This window comes from Agelaius tricolor, unplaced genomic scaffold, assembly GCF_023055355.1.
Source record: "Agelaius tricolor isolate 1412-34295 unplaced genomic scaffold, bAgeTri1.0.p SCAF_23, whole genome shotgun sequence".
Taxonomy (NCBI): domain Eukaryota; kingdom Metazoa; phylum Chordata; class Aves; order Passeriformes; family Icteridae; genus Agelaius; species Agelaius tricolor.
The window spans coordinates 5,997,580-6,014,070 of NW_027269283.1; the positions used below are offsets into that span (position 1 = coordinate 5,997,580).

Here is a 16,491-nt window from a genome sequence, read left to right on the forward strand (position 1 = left end):
TGGACCTCCACCGTGCTCACCCCTCACTGTGCTGATGAGAAGAGAAAGAGCTGGTGGCTCTTTCTGCCAGCAGAGGTGTCAGCCTGTGCTGGGGGCAGGAGCAGGCAGGGGTGGCTGGTGTCTCTGGTCACCTCTGCCACCTGGAGAACTGTGGTCCTGGGGAGCAAAGGGTACAGGAGAAAAACATTCAGGAGCTGCGGGGCAGCAGCTGTAAATCATTGCAGCAAGTTTTTTCCAATAGTGTGGCTGTGCCCTAGCAATCCCTGGTAGAGCTGTGGGGCTGGGGCTATGCTCAAATTCTCTGTCAGGGAAAGGGATTGCTAGGGGAAGAAGAGAGATTGGGATGCATTGGTCACCAGTGCAGCAAAACACAGGACACAGAAGAGGAAAAGGAAGACCCAGGGACATGCTAGGTTGGGCAGGAGGCTGCAAATCACCTCAAACAGGGAATAAACAAATTGCTGTGCAGCACAGTGATTTGTAAAACCTGGAGGTGAGCTTTAACAATAACAGGTTTTATTAGAAGAGATTAATTTTGCCGAGTTTATAGGAAATCTTGGGAGCAGGAGTTGAGGAGTGGACCCTGCTGGATCTGTGTGTTTGGCTCTGCAGTGCCTGGTGCCAGGGGCTGTGTGTGGGACTGTGCCCCCAGCACAGTGTGGCAGTCCCCCAGGGTCCTGGCTGGGTTTGTGCATGGAGGAGGAGGCTGGACACTCCTTTCTTTGCTCTCTGATCCCAGAGAGGGTGGCTGGAGTGGGGGGAGCTGGGGGTCCCCACCCCAGAGTGTTGGGGTTGGCTTGGTGGAGGGGAAAGCCCTGGGCTTGTGAAGGGGCTGAGCTTAAAATGCAAGTCACTGCTGGGGAGGAACCAGCCTCATGAAAATGCCATTTCCAGGCAGTCCCTCTCCCAGCCATTATCCTGCCTCAGACAAAAGCAATTTACTCAGCCTCCAATAAAGCAAGGGCGATAACGAAGCTGAGAGGAGCTGACCGACAGGCAGGACAGCCTCTCCTGCCACCAGCACCCACCTGCTGCCTGGGGCTCTGGGGAAAGTCTCTGGACAGCACTGTGAATCACAGGCTCTGGCTGAGGGTGTCTCAGTGCAGCCAGCTGTGCCAGAGCCCTGCCTGGGTGATGTGCTTGGGCACTGGGCACTGATGGGACAATGCTGCCCTTGAATCCCATGCCTGGCCTGCAGGATGGCAAGGCTTGGCACGGACAGGATGGATCCTTGGAGTCCCCACCACAGCACAGCAGAGCGAGACTGGATGCAGCATCTGCACCTAATGGATGAGTTTTGTCAAGTGCTACAACAACCCAGGAAGCTGCACCAGCCCCAAGGGCACTTGGAAACCAAAGACAGTATTTCACCTCCCTGCCTGCCCTGTCAGAGCAGCTCTGAAGGCTCCTTTGTATAGAACCCAACCAGCGTTAAGCACTGAACAGATATTAAAAAAAGAGTAAAGCTGACCTGCAGCCCTGTCCTACTGGATAAAAAGCCACTGACTTGTGTTTTCCCTGGAGAAGCAAAGAGGAGGAAAGCCTGAATAAAACCAGGGACACAAGGGGAGGTAACTTCAGCTGAGGGATGTGGCAGCAGAAGCAGTGCCCTTGGGCCCATCAACAGAGACTTGTTTTGGATGTTAACCCAGGATCCCAACAGTGATGCACAAAGCCTGCTCCATGTCACAATCTATTTATTGCTTTGGTTTTTGTATTTCTGAGCTTGCTTCCAAATTTAGTCAGGATCTGCCCTTTTGCTTCACTTGCATAGATGTTCCCCCAGTGTCAGGAGGCAGCCTGTGCCAGGAGCTGCTCGGGTGGAGCTCAGGGATCCGGGAGAAGCTGAGCAAAGCTGTGCCTGTGGACAATCTCTGCAGCAAGAGCCTGGGGATTGCGAGCTGGAGATCAGGGGAGAGGCCCCTCAGCAGGGGGAGTGAGCTGACCCCAAAGACAAGGCATCCTCTGCTCACTGGACCATGCTGTCCCTACCCTGGCAAACCATGGCACTGCTGGGGTGCCACAGTGCTCACAGGCCCTGTCACCACTGGCACTGCCTGACCACGGACAGACACAGAGGCTGTACTGGGGCACAGGCAGGTGCTTCATCCACTTCTCCTTGGGGTGAGGGTTAGAAATGGCCTGAGAACCGTGATCTGGGCATGGGAGAAGTTGTAAATCCCGACCAGGTGTAAATCAGGGCTGGCTGATTGTCTACAAAACCTCACAGAGAGTGAGAAAGAGAACAGAGCATGTTTGGCCACCTCCATCTGGTCTCAGCAAACTGCAGCTGTGAGGAGCAGCCCTGATGCCTCTGAGAGGACACACTGTTCTTGACAGTAACACAGGTGAGGAATTTATTGGAAATGCACTTTAACTTCTGAGATTAACTGCTTTTAAAGAGAACAGGTTTATAGTGCACCCCAAACAAGATTCTCTTCCTGGGAAGGGTAAAGGCCAGAAAAAGCTTTTGCTTTGAGTTGTCAGTCACTGTCCAGCTGAGAATGGGGGAGGGATCATCACAGCTGTGAAGAGATCAGAGAGGTGTGGGGGATGCTAAAGGGGCACTCCCAAGGATGAAGGGTTAGGAAGTAATTTCTGGATGATAACTCACTCTTCATACTGAAGAATTTGGAATAGATGTGCCGTTTTCTCTACATATGGTGCTGGCCAGGCACAAGTCAGGAGGAGCTGGGGTCATGTACCCACCTCATCCTCAAACAACCCTTCAAAAAATAAACCCTCTGCCACAGGGACAGTGTCTCAGCCAGTGCCCCAGAGTGGGCAGCCCGTCCTTTGCCCCTGAACCATTTGGGTCCTCAGCGATGGTGTTCTCCCAGGTGAGCTCCATCCTGGTGGTTCCTCTTTCCCATGGCAGCTGCTGTGCAGGTCTGTCAGGAAGGAGCTGCCTCCTGTGTGCAGGTGCTGGGAGCTGTGCCCTCCTGCTGCTGCAGCCTCTGGAGCAGGAGCAGCACGTTGTCCGTGAGCTCGTTGCGCGGCCGCCCCGTCCCGCCGAGCCTCAGGGGCTGCAGGCTGGCGTGGGGAGGCTCGCAGGGCGGGCAGCACTCCTCACTCAGGAGCAGCCAGGTGCTGTCAGGGTCCACGTGCATCAAGTGCAGGAAAACACTATGGAGAACAGTAGGAAGAGAGGAAAGAAGAATAAGGACAAAGCCTTGTGGTTGGCACCCAACGGGGTTATTAAGAGCTAAGGAAAGCTTTGATGCTGTTGGCAACCTCTGGCAGCTGCACAAATTCTGCTTTTTACAGAGGGCAGTGCAGTGGCCCCTGTGCCCAAGAAAGCAGCTCTGTGTCTCACAGCTACTGGCACGTGGGAGAAAAATATTTATGATACCACACAGTCACTTATGAATATCAAACAAGCAGCTGGTGCAGGACTGACCCAGGCTTGGTGCTGGCACTGTGGGAGCTGCTGCTGGCACAAGCATAAACCTGCCTGTCCCACGTGCTGGGGAGGTGACTGTGGGTGACTGCATGTGCTGTGCATATCTGGGATCTTTTGGACAACAGCTCCTGCAGAGATCTTGGGAGAAGCTGCCTGTGTTATTCACCACCCTCTCTGGTTTTCAGGAGTGAAGGAGTTGACCCATCTGGGCTTCTCTGCCTTTCCAGAGGTGGCAAACCCAAGAGTATTTGGGGAAAGCTGCCCAGGCTCCCCCAAGGGAAGCAAAATGTTGTATTTGAGGGCTTTTTGCTCGAGTGAGATCTCCCACCATCCCAAGTCCTTATGAGCTGCCTCCAAATTTCTGTCACCTTTCACAAAGGATTTTAAATGAAAACCAAACACAATCTTCATTAACAACACAATGAAGGAAAAGAGGAATCGCAACTTCCTCTGCAGATTTACTGCTGTGTTGATGGTTTTCACTTTGCATTTCCATACCTCAGTAAGATGGGATTTGCCTTTCCAGCATGCCCTTCACACAGGGCTCCAGCTGTGAGCTGCTGGGACACAGCTGCTGCTGAAGAGCAGGAAGCTCAAGGAGTGAAAGAGCAAATGCTGATTTGTGTGACCTACACTTACCCACCCCCTCCTGCCAGTTCTCCCTGCAGCAACCTTTGGGCTTAGCTAGGTCTGTGTCAGGGTTTAATGCACAGAAGGTGTACAAGGCTTAACTGGTATTAAACTCTCTGGCTGTGCCATGAACAAAATTAGACTGGAATTTGCAAGGCCTCTTCCTGAATGGTGCTGAGTGCTCTGTGAGTACCAAAGGCACTCATCATTCACCATACCTATGGTACAGTTTTCCAAGACCCCAGTAAAGCCCAGTCATGCATCTTCAGGTCTCTATTTTTCAGTGAAATCATGGAGCTGTGAGGAGAACAGCTGCCAGCTCAGGTAATGGGAAGAGAAATCAAGTAAGTCTGTCTCTGCTCCCCCAAGAAGAACAGGACTGAACTCTCTCTCTAAAAGCAAAGATCACTTGCTAAAAAAGCCACACAAAATCCAGATCTGATTGCTGTCCAAATTTCTCTTGGAAGAGCTTTCATCCCTAAAGTGAGGTTGCTTCCAATGTAAAGCAGGGAGAAATCCCTTTGAGAAGCTCTCTGAAAAGGGAGTGCAGTGCTGTGGGTAAAGTGAAAGAGCACAGAAATGAGATGAAGGTAGGAGAGAGCTCCCTCTCCTTTTCACAATAACCCTGTGGATGTGACTCGTTACTCATGCACAGCCAAAGCTGTTGCTTTTGCCTCTCTGCCATGAACACCTCACCTGTCCCTCAGTGCAGGTCTCTGAACAGCAAGAGGGGAGATGTCAGCACTGAAGCTGTTGGCAGTGTCCCCTCCCAAAGGTGCTGGCAGTGCCTATCTGCCTGCTCCAGAGGAACCAGTGGGAATGTGCTCCACAGTGATAGCCAGGCTTGGCAACAGCTGCCTCAGCAACACGACCTTTTTCTGTGGATTGGCCAGATGCAGGTGAGCTCACAGGACTCCTCACTCCCCTGGCTTTGTTCCTGCACCTCTGCTGACTGGAAGGGGAGGACTGGCCCACTCAGTGCCAGCCCAAGCAGGGGCAGGGTATGGAGCTCTCCCTGCTGCCATCCTGGCTCCAGCTCTGCAGACACTGCCCTGCCCGTGCCCTCAGCCTGGCTGTGACAGCAGGAGCTCTCAGCTCTGTGTGCCAGCAAACACCAACTCCCAGTGCTTCCACCCAGTTTTCAATGGGCAGCTGCAGAGATAATCCTTGCTCCTTATGGCTGGGATGGGAGCAGGCAAGGGCAATGAGTTGCTGTGAAGTGAACACGGGAAGAGGGGATATTGTGCAGCAGGCTGCTGATCCCCAGCACACACACAGCTGTAGCTCTTACACTCACAGCCACAGACACTCTGCTCTCCAACCTCTTCCTAATCAGCTGCTCCAGGGAGAGTGACCCTCAGAGATTATCCAGACCCTGGAGCACTCACTGCCTCTGGTGCCCATAATGGTTTGGGGCTGTTATTATCCCTGATAGCCTGGAGTGCTCTGCAGCCTAAAGAACAACTTGACTTTTACATTTTCAAACTAACTCTGGGGTAGTTTCCAAGCAACCTGTTTCCATAGCAAAGAATCCTGGGGTTAATCCAAGTTTGTTTTCTGTTGTTGCCTTTTTCTTTTTTTTATTTTTTCTTAAATACCACTTTATTGAATTTTGCCTTGAGCAGGTGGCTGTTCTGGCATGCTTCGATCCAGCCTGGGAGTGACAGCTGACAATGAATACCCAACAAACCCCACAAGCAAACCAGAAGAGGTAAGCTGCATAATCAACTTTGGTATGAAAAAAGCTCCCCAAATAGCTCATATTTGTCCCAAGTGTGCTAAATTTCTTCTACTAGCATAGAGCAATTTGGCTATTCTATTGCCTTGTCTTTGCCCAAACTCCAAGCAAAGCCATGGCACAGTGAGCAGACTGGCAGAAGGACAGGGCTTCCTGGCTTTCCATCCCTGCTGGCTGTTTAACTGGATACAGCCCACCACAGGCCTTGGTAAGAACTGAGGAAATTATTTCAGCATCTTAGGGGAAAAAAAAAAGTCATTCCTATCCAGACTGCTGACTGAAAGGTCATGGGCTGCAAACATTTAGTAGGAATTAAGTGTAAATTTCAAAACAGTCACTTGAAACTGAAAGAACAGAAAACTACTTGTCAGTTTTGACAAGGGCCAGTGACAATTTCCTAATCTCTTTTCCTTCAAGGTTTTATTCTCTGAAGTGAAAAGCTTGTCAGGGATGATGCAACTTCATAAATTGACGAGAAGCTCAGATTTACATACAGTGACTTTCAGTTTCCACCATCTCCCCTGGCCTTGTTCCCAGAGGTGGGGCCCCACACGCCCCCCCTTGCTCAAGTCTTTCTGGGCACTTCCCCACCCTTGCACAGGCTCATCTTCTTCAATGATGGCAAAGACATTTCTAGTGCTCCTTGCCATTCCCAAACTCTTCTTCAGTAGGTTTGGTCCCTTTGGTGATTTTGCATTTGGTTTTTTTTTTTTGTTGTTTGGTTTTTTAAAAAGCTTTGGATAATACTCTCCTGGAATACTCTCAGCAGTCATCTTCTAGTAAAACCTATTGTTATTGTCCCATTTTCTCTTCCTCAGATGTGATGGAGTTCTTTTTTTCCCAGCATCTATTTTTGCCTGTTGAGTATTGCATGAAACTGCAGTTACAAAAATCACTTACTCCCACTGCTTCATCTAATAAAGCTACAGGGTCCCATAAATGGGATTAATCAGACTCCTTGGGGCATGATAACATCCCTGGATGATAGCCAAACTCCCTTTTCCTTTTTTTTTTTTTTTTTTTTTTGTGCGGCTTAAGCACCTTGGCCAAAACTTCCTGCTCAGCCCTCTGCATGCCTACAGAATCCTCACATAGTCAGTGTATGATTTTTGGAGCTACAGCTGACTTTGCAAGTCCTGACCTTGCTCTTGACAGGTCACAACCCATCAGTTGAATAAGAACCCTAAGAGCTGAGCAAAGGCCAGTTAGTATAAATCGCCATGGCAAGCTGATTCCAAACATCCTTTTACCTCCTATGATTTCTGCAGTGATAAAGCTGAGTTATGTGACGTACGCTGGCGCTCAGGCTGGGGCTAAGATTAGTTCTGGTCTATCTGTTTTTAGAAGCATTTAAAATGCAGAATTTCTCATGTATCAGGCTGATAACACTGCCCTTGCTTAGATGGAAAGGCCCTTATGTGTGACAGCCTGTGTCAGTTTGCAGGATTACTTTCAGGCACATGGAGAGCAAGAAGAGCCAGAACTTGGAGGAATGTGGTGGTTCAGCAGCTGGAGAACAGAAATGGAAGGATGGCTGAGAAGTGATTCTTATCCTGATAGAGGAGCTGATTATTATGGTCCAAACTAATTTTGACTTTTCCAGGCTGAAACCTCATATCAGGGAAATACAGTTAAAGTGAGTGTGATACAATGAACTCTGGTACATTCAGGCTTCAAGACCAGGGATCATACAGGGCTAAACTGAAAAAATTAAACCCAAAAGAAACCTCCAAATGCTGCCATGTCTGTAGTGTCAGGCCAGGCATGATGCATGCCTCAGTGCATACATGTGTCTGGTCAATGGAGTTAAACAGGAGACAGCAAGGGCTTCTATGAGCAGCTTGGTTCACATATGTGATGTATGATGCATCAAAAGCATGGGGGGAGGAGCAAAACATATGGCATTTTCCCCTTAAAATCTAATAAAAGTAACATACAAGAGAAAAATGTTACTTGCCCTGAACTTTGCTGCCCTTTTGCTCTAACAAGTGAGCTCACTTCAGCATACAGCTTCCAACAGGGCTCATTTCATATTCCCCCACCCCTGCTGTTGGGGGGAAATTGCACAGCTTCTCAAGCTGCTTGGTTAATGATTTAAAAGCTTCAGATTCCAAATATCTAGATAAACCCTGGTGTTCTGCTTTTCATCCAGCATTGCTTGCACAGACTGAGGCATTATTGCATTAAGGGGATGCACTCCCACAGCATAGAGCCCCTCTGCAGAACAAATGCTGCTGGAGCCTGCTGTGCTGCTGTGAAAGCCTCCAAGGTAAAAATAAACCTGCTCCCCGTCCGTGCAGAGATACAAACAAAGGAATGCTCCAGCTCGGGAGAGCTGAGCCTCTGAACTGCTGCCCAGCCACACACAGCCCTTCACACCCTGCACCCCCGGGAGCCTGGGCTTTGTCAAAGGGAACGGATGGGCTGCACTTCCCTTTGCTTCCCTTTCCAGCAGCCTGCCCTGGAAATCCGAAACCGCAGAGCCTGCTGCTTTCCCCTCCCCTCGGGGGAGGGCAGGGCTGGCCACACAGGAAGGGGGCTGGCTGGTTTTCACCCCCATCCTTCAGCAGAGGGGCTTGCTGATTTATGTCCCGTGTTCTGTACCTGGACTCGTTTTGTCTCCTGAAATTCCCAGCTTTGGTTCCAGGTGACAACATATGACAACAGTGATTTCTTATCCTGACAGTAGAACATGCTGAGCTGGATTTTGTATACCAAGCAGCAAAGTATGTCTGTCAACACTTCCTAGAGCTGGAGTGTGTTCACCTACACTGTCTTTGCTCTTTTAGACTCTCCCAGCCCCCTCAAGAGCAACGCTGGTGCCAAGACTGACAGCTTCCCAAACAAACTCTGGTCCACCTGGCAGAGCCTGGGTTGGAGCCTAGGGAAAATGGAAGGATAACAGAAGTAGATCCCCCAGCCTGCAGAAGGTATTAAGTGATAAAATACAAGGGAATACCTGGCACATCCTCTTCCATAGCTGTCTTACCTCTGCACTTTGATGCCACCAGTGGGCCAAAAGCCTCAAGTATTTGGTTAGGAAAAAGCAAGAAGCACATCTTCCCCTCTACCCCCAAATGCACTGCAAGGTCACCTGTAATGTGACCATGCTGGAAGGTGGAACAGGAAAGGTGCAAAAGGACTGGGATCACCATGCTCCCTCTGTCCCCCACTGTTTGTACACCCAACACACCTGCATTTAAGAGACATTACCTCTGGGCAGCTTCTTGCAGTTTCACAGGTTGCTTGGCACTGAGGTAAATCAGGCAGGCATCTGCCACTTTATTCAGGTCACTCTCGCCTGCAGAAATGGAACAGGAAAGAAGGGTAGGAGGTGACCTCCTCAGCAGCTGCTGCCTAATGGAATCAGCTCCAAATTGGCAACAGAGGCTTCAGAGCCTTTGAGCTGTCTGACCCAGAGCTCTTCTGACCTTGCCTTTTAAGCATCTTGCTGCAAAGCCAGGAAAGCAATCAAGGGCACTGAGAGGAAAAGAGCAACTAGCCAGCAAACCTTCTCCCTCATCAAAGCCAGTTCCAGAAATTTCACTTGGGGAGAATTTCAGAGTTTCATTCAACAGAAGACTGTGATGTGCTGGATTTAAAGGGTCCCCCAGAGATAAGCCCACAATAGAACCAGTGAAGCTAGCCAGAAGCCTTATCTGGGTTCCAGTTTGTCCATTAAGAACAAAGTGTGGCCCAACAGCAATGCAGGGTCTCCGTTCTGTACCCTCTCCTCATCCACAAGTGGGATGAGCAGTCACATTTTGCATGTGGTGGGAACCTTCTCTCCCATTTGTCTCCTGGGGAGAAAACTGCCCAGCATCTCTTTACAGAGCTCCCAAAGAGAACAGATTCAGGCTAGAGAAGATCAGGAAATCAATTCTGGGCAGCAGAAGGAGAAGTATCAAACTGAGAGGAGACAAAGTCTAGCAGAGATCCATACAGCCCGTGCTTCCTCTGGTACTCACCCATGTCCAGCTTCTCACAGAGAGAGCCCAGGCCCTGCAGCACAGCCAGCTGCAGCTTGAAGGCCAGGGTGTGGCTGTACACAGGCCCAGCTCTGGCACTCACTGGGGCCTGGCTGAGGAGGGAGCTGGTCAGCTTGGGCAGGACATCTTTGGAGAACCTCTGCCTCAGGAAGTCCCCACACGTTTGACCCAGGGTACACAGCACCTAAGAGAGACATCAGTTACAGGGGATGGTGCACACACAGGCCTGGGAGGAGCTCAATGATCCACACCAGCCTGGGGGATTCAGACATTCACTCTCCTGGAGAATTGTTTTTGCAGGGAAGAGCACTGTGACCACACCTGCCCCAGTTTCCCCATAATGAGCAGAAGGTGAATGTTTGAGAGGCTGATTGAGCTCTGCAGTGTCACCTGGCTGGCCTCCTGGGCTGCCCTTCCCTCATTAGCACAGCAAAGGTAAGAGCAGCTCTGCATTCTTACTCAGAATTAGTGGAGGATTCTCTGATGGAAAATGCCATTAAATATGATTATATCCTTAAATCTCTTCTGTAGTGCAGACAACCCATCCTTCCAAACACGTCAGCAAGCAGAAAGGCCAAGTGGCCACAGAGAAGGGCACCCAGCACTACTGGTGTCTGCTCAGGATCAAACTCAAAGTGGGCAGAGAATGGCCCTAAATGCATTAAAAACAAAGGGGGATCCATGTGTCCAGAACACTGATCTCTCTTCTGGAGCTTCACTGAGCTCATGCTCTCAGTGTGGTTATGAGATGCTGCTTATGTTGTGTTTGCTTTACACTTATATTACACTTCTGGTCCTGGAATTAAGGCAGAAAGACACTTTGGGGGGAATTCATACAGCAAAACCCAAGCTGGGTGCAAATTGTAATGATGACTTGAACTTTTCAGGAGTTAATTTAGTTTTTGTACAGCAATCTCTACCTCCTTTTAGGGCAGGCACATGGCAGGTATGGCTATTCTGAGACTGTAGTGCATGGCTTCTGGAATTTCAGGAATCAAAACTTTCTTTATTCACACTGAAGGATTCTAAAATGAATCTCACTCTGCCCAGCAGACAAATTCCTCTGCAATGCTGGGGCTGGCAACCTCTGGAAACATGCTTTACTGGCCAGCCTGTGAGTCAGGAGGAGAAAGGAGCCAGCTGACAAGGTCAGGAGCTCTTTAATAATATCATTATAGGGCCAAGTGTTTATTCTACCTCTTTCCTATCTTGCCAATACCTCAATCATGAAATGTTCCTCTATCTTCAATCTGAGACTTCCAAAGAAGATGCTGGGACTGGGTCTCCAGCAAGGCCAAGCTGCACTGTATGGTGCCCCTAACATCTGCTGAGGCTGTAGAGCTGTTTTTCTCATCCCTGCAATAACCACCAACATTTCTGCTTCCCCCAGGAACAGCATCAAGGCTTTATCTGTGGACAAGCTGCAGTGAGAGTGGCACAAACCCACCCACAGCAGAGCACGGTGACCCTATGCTCCAAACCACATTTAAACATCACTGCAGGAGCTTGGTGCTCTCTCCTGAGCTGCAGCACTGCCTGAGCCACTTCCTGAGCCCAAGCCCCAGCTGGAAATGCTGCTGGCAGTCACTGCCATACCTTGAAGGCTCTGAGCACTGCCAGAGGGTCGTCGTTAATCAGCCGGGTGACGAGAGCTGGCCAGACACGGTGAGCCATGGGAAGCAGATGGTTTCCATGAGGATGCAGCATGGTTACACAGAGCTCCAGCACGTCCAGGACCTGGGCAGGAGGGGAGGGAACAGACTCTGAGTGCTGCAGTGCCAGGCATTCAGGTGGATCCCAGCATCACAGCAGCAAGCTGGGAGGAGGGGTTGAACAGCAAAGGGTGCGGTTTTACCGCAGCAGGAACGGGGACAAGTGAACAGTGCTAGAAATCAGGCCTGCTTGGAAAGGGACAAGCACTGCAGTGACACAACCTGTGCTGGGCACAGAGTTGGGCTGGGAGCAGGGCAGAATTCCTGCCCCGATCCCACTCGGACCCCACTGCGGCTGTGGCAGCAGGATCACCTGGCAGAGCTGGGGCTGCTGGGATGAGAATCTAGGTTATGCCTCATTTTTCTGTCTCACTTTGCACTTTAAAAGGAGGCCACCTTCAAAGGGTTTTCATAATTAGAAAAAAGCCAGGCTTTTAGCCCTGCTTATCATCACCCCAGCTACTTCAAAAACATTCATCAGCCTGTGCACTGCAGCCTGAGGAAGGGGGATGGGAGGCACAGATGGGAGAAAGATGCTTCTGTTCCCTCCTCCAAAGGACAAAGCACAAGACTTAACTGTCATGAGCATCAAGGGAAAGTGTCCAATACAAAGCCACCCTTAAGATTCTGTTCCGCCTGGCTGCCATTCCTAATCCAGAGCACTCCCAAAAAACTCTCTCTCTTTCTCTTGCCAGGTTTGGAGGATCTGTCCTGCTGGAGCATATGGCAGCACAAACCTGGGGATGGCAGGGAGCCCAACGTGCATGGCACACACGCTGACGAGCTACCAGCCCCTTCGTGGGCACCATCTGTCCCCTCGGAGCCAGCGATTACCGACCTTCAGCCGCACTCGGAGGCTCCCGTCAGACAGCAAGTGGATGCACCTCTCCATCACATCCTTGGCCAGCTGAGCGTGGCTTGGCATTGGAGCCTCTCCTTCTGTGTCAGAGTTGGGCTCTGGCTTAGCGAGGGGAACCTCACCTGGAAGACAAAACCATTACTGAAGCCATGAAAAAGACTTGGGAGCTCTGGGAGATCACAGATCACCCACCCACAACGACTGCAAATTCCTGAGTAAGGCCTTTGGCATTTTTTAATGTGCTTAAATATAGTTAAGCCTATGAGTTCTGTGAGTGAGTGTCAGGTGCAATTGCGAGTGTGGGGCCAGGGAACATTCGCTTTCTTTACGGGACAATGCAGCTGGTCTGACATTTGCAGTCTCTTCTCACCATGGACTTATTTCCCATTGATTTTTATTAAAAATGAAAAGCCTGGGTATTTAAAGATGAAGTATTTAAAGGTCAGGATTGCAGCACAGTCCAATGAAGACTAAAAAGTTTCCTACATGAATGTCTGCAGTGCCTGCCATGGCCAAGTGAGAAGGGAGCAGTGGCATCATTAGCCAGGAGAAAACAGTACAGAGATTCCCAAGGGAACACGAGGAAACCACATAGGATCCTGGAAAAAGGAAACTTCAGGTCCTGAACCAAAATGAACTGTTACAAGGGAAGAAAAAAAAGAGTGTGCTTGTGTCTCAGAGCTAGAGAAGTCTTGATCTGTAAACATTTGGCTCCCCCACTCAAAGAGAACAAAGGGAGAACACCCAACAGCACTTTACATGAAGCAAGGACAGCCCAAAGAAGATCTGACACTGTCAGCCTGGTCCCAAGGCCCCCATGTGACAAAAGGACACCTCAGAGGTCACAGTCTCTCTGCAAGCTGACCATACTCCTCTCCAGCCACACACAGCACTGACCTGCCTCCTCTTCCTCCTCCAGGTCAGGAAGATCCCCCTCTGCAATCTTCTTCTGGCTGATGTAGTCAAGGAAGAATCGTTCCACTTCTTGACTTGTCAATGCCACCTCCTGCTGTCCCTGGGACCGAGCCCTGCTCTGCCCCTTGTCAGTCTGCCTTTGCTGGTGCTCCTGAGCACTGGGCATTCCAAACCACTGCACTGCAAAAAAGGAACTGACATGTCACTGGGCAACCACGATCCCCTCCTGCAAGTCAGCAAGGTGCCATGGATTCCATGAGAGATGAGATGGTTCTCACACCTCATGGGACTGCACCTGACTCAGGCACCTGCTGTCACATCCCAGTCACCTCCTTTATAGTACAGGAAAGTTAAAAAGGAATACATGGTAAAAATAAAAAGAAATACATGCCATGTGGTCCTACAGAATGTTCATGGGAGCAGTGAACCGATCCTTTCTCAGCCACTAAAGGCCATGTTCCTGTGAAAGGCTGCAGGCCAGGCAAACTGGAGAAGGAAAGCTACTGGTGATCTTTGCTTGAGTGCTGCCCCAGCAAGCAAAGCACAGTTGCCATCACACTGCAACGCCTTGGCTACCTGGAACCTCCCATAGCAAATGGAAAGATCCAAGACCTTTAGTACCCTTAGTGACAGCAAGGCTGAATTACACAAAGTAAATATCATTTATGTACCTAGAGCAGTCATGACTGAGTGGAGGACCCTGAGGAAGGTGGAAGCCTGGCTATTGTAAGTCTGATCTAGTGCAGACAGGACATCTTGGATAACATCTTCTATCAGTGGCAGCAAGCTGGCATCTGAATGCCTCAGCATCGTGTCCAGGACCTGGGATGCACGTGGCTGACAGGCCAGCTGGCGCAGGTTCAGGGAAATCCCGTTCACCAGATAGTCAGAGTTCTCATTGATCAAACACCGCACTGAGTCGTAACCACAGGCCTCACATATGTCTGCCAGGGTCCCCAGTGCTGTCTCACTGATGAGCAGAGTCCTGTCACCAGCCTTCTCCAGCACAGGGTAGAGAGCTGACAGCAGCAGCAGCCGGAACTCCTTCCCGAGGACAGCAGCAAAGCAGCCAACGCCCTCCAGCTGGATGCAGATCTGCCAGATGTTGCTGTTCATGGTGCGGGTTGTGACTGGGGGCTCTGGGGACAGATGGAGAACGCTGCTGGATGTCCTTCCTGCACGGACAGCGAGTCCCAGGTGCTGCACTGACTGCTCAGGGCTGCTTTCCTCTGTGTCAATGCTAGTGACCAAATACCAGTTTGCCTGGTCCATGTACTCATCCAGAATGGACGTTATGGACCTTTTGAGATCATCCATACTCAGTGGAACTTCCCTCTCCTGCAGGAAATCCACTCCCACCCCGGCAGCTCCTGTGAGCAGCTCATTGAGGATCATGGCTGCCTGCTTTCGGTACAGGCCAGACTCACTGTACAGCCCCATGAAGTGATCCACAAGCAGGTAGAGGTTCCCATAGTAGCCAAGAACACGACACACTTGCTGAAGGAGCTGGAAAACCTTCTCCTCCGTGAAGAAACGGAAATATTTCTTCTGGCACCTGCCCTTCTGCACACCCTGCTGCAAGGGGCCCGGTGGCCCAGAGCGCCGGGCCTCCACTATCTTCACATCTGTCACATCCAGCTCCAGAACCTGCACCAGTGCCTTGGACAGGCGCTGCAGGTGGGACACGGAGTTGAGGACAATGTTAATCTTGGGGCCCAGCAGCTTCAGGTAGCCCAGCAATAAGCTCAGTGTGGAAACCTTGCCCATGTCATCCTGAGAGTTCATCAGGCGGGGAAGGGCTGTGGCAAGGGAATGGAGGTTCTCAGAGAGAACATCAGCAAGAGCCCTGCTCTGTGCCACAATCCTCTGCTCTGCAATCCCTTGCAGAACTTTGTTACACCTGCTCTGGACTTCACTGTTTTCATCATTAACCAGCCCAACCAAGGCCTTTAAGAGGTGACTGAATGAGTCCACCAGTGACTGACTGCAGTTCCTCAGTAAGTGGTGCACCAGCTCCACCAGCTCCAGTCTCACCTTCCAGTGTGGGTGAACTGAAGAAGATTCAACCACCTTATGCAAGAGAAGAGAGAGTTTTTCAGCAGTACTTTTAGTCCAGTCAGGTCCTCTATGGATCATTAGTTCTGATATTCTGCTGTGTTCCACTAGCAGTTTTTCCTTACTCTTTGGGATTCTGGCTAGCTGTTTGTCAGCCATGACCAAGCCAACAATCAGATAAAAGAGTCTAATGGCAGAAACGGTGGTTTTGTGACCTTGTTTGATGTCTCCAGCAATAACTCGAGACAGAGTAATAGAAATCCCAGGCAGAAAAGAAGCAAACAAATCCCCACATTGCTGTGCCTCATCTTCATCCAGATGTCGGTGCTCCTGGCAGTCACACTGCAGAACCAGGACTTGCAAGCACTCCAAAGCAGAGATCTTGATTTGCTTTGCTTTTTCTTGCTCTGCAAGGGTCAGAAGCAAAGACACAGCAAATCCTAAGAGCGGAAGGGTGGAAGGTTGGTACAGAGACAAGATAACATCCCCATAAGCCGAATGCATCAGGGTGTGGAGTGCCTGGATCACAGCCAGCTTCAGCTCCTCGGACAGCGGGGCGGCTTTGCCCGAGCTGGGAGGGGGAGCGAGGCAGGTACAGAGCTCAGAGAAGAGCTCCTGCAGCAGCTCCTGCTTCTTCACGCACGTCGCGGCAAGCACGGAGGAGATACACTGCACCAGGCTCTGCACCAGCCGCTCCTGCTTGGGCCCCGGCAGCCGCAGGGCGAAGCGCAGCGGGAACAGCACGTACTCCTGCAGCTCCTGCAGGGCCGCGCCGCTCACCTCGGCCAGGTGCGCCTGCAGCAGCCGCACGTTCTCCACCGTCTGCGCCCGCGTCAGCTGCACGCAGACGGGGCGCAGCGCCCCGAACGCCGCCTGCGGGGTGTCGAACACGGCCATGCCGGGGGACCGGGGGCCGCGGGCCCTGCCCGGTGCCGGGGGGGTCCCACCCGGGGCCGGGGCCGTGCTGGGGCCAGGCCGGACAGCCCTGAGGGTGCCGGAAGTGACGGCACGGTACCAGCACCACAAAGCTCCCGCGAAGCGGGACAGGCACTGTGAGAAAAGTGTCGGGTGCCCGTAAGGCGCATGCGCTAGACACGTGACACTGAACTAACGGGGCTATCAGCGCCACAAAGCTCCCGCGGGGTTGGGCAGGCGTTGTGAGAAAAATCGCGAGTGCTCACAGTGCGCAG

At 51.1% G+C, this 16,491-nt stretch overlaps 1 protein-coding gene across 1 annotated transcript; it reads right to left on the minus strand.

Moving 5' to 3' along the window:
* Positions 1-1,680: 1,680 nt before the first annotated feature.
* Positions 1,681-16,397, minus strand: TTI1 (TELO2 interacting protein 1). Its single transcript, XM_071446955.1, has 7 exons — positions 13,918-16,397; positions 13,229-13,426; positions 12,311-12,453; positions 11,357-11,497; positions 9,740-9,944; positions 8,985-9,072; positions 1,681-3,126 (listed from the first exon to the last, which is right to left on the minus strand). Exons 1-7 carry the CDS (start codon positions 16,196-16,198, stop codon positions 2,895-2,897), a joined length of 3,288 nt encoding a protein of 1,095 aa, XP_071303056.1. The 5' UTR covers positions 16,199-16,397; the 3' UTR covers positions 1,681-2,894.
* Positions 16,398-16,491: the final 94 nt, after the last annotated feature.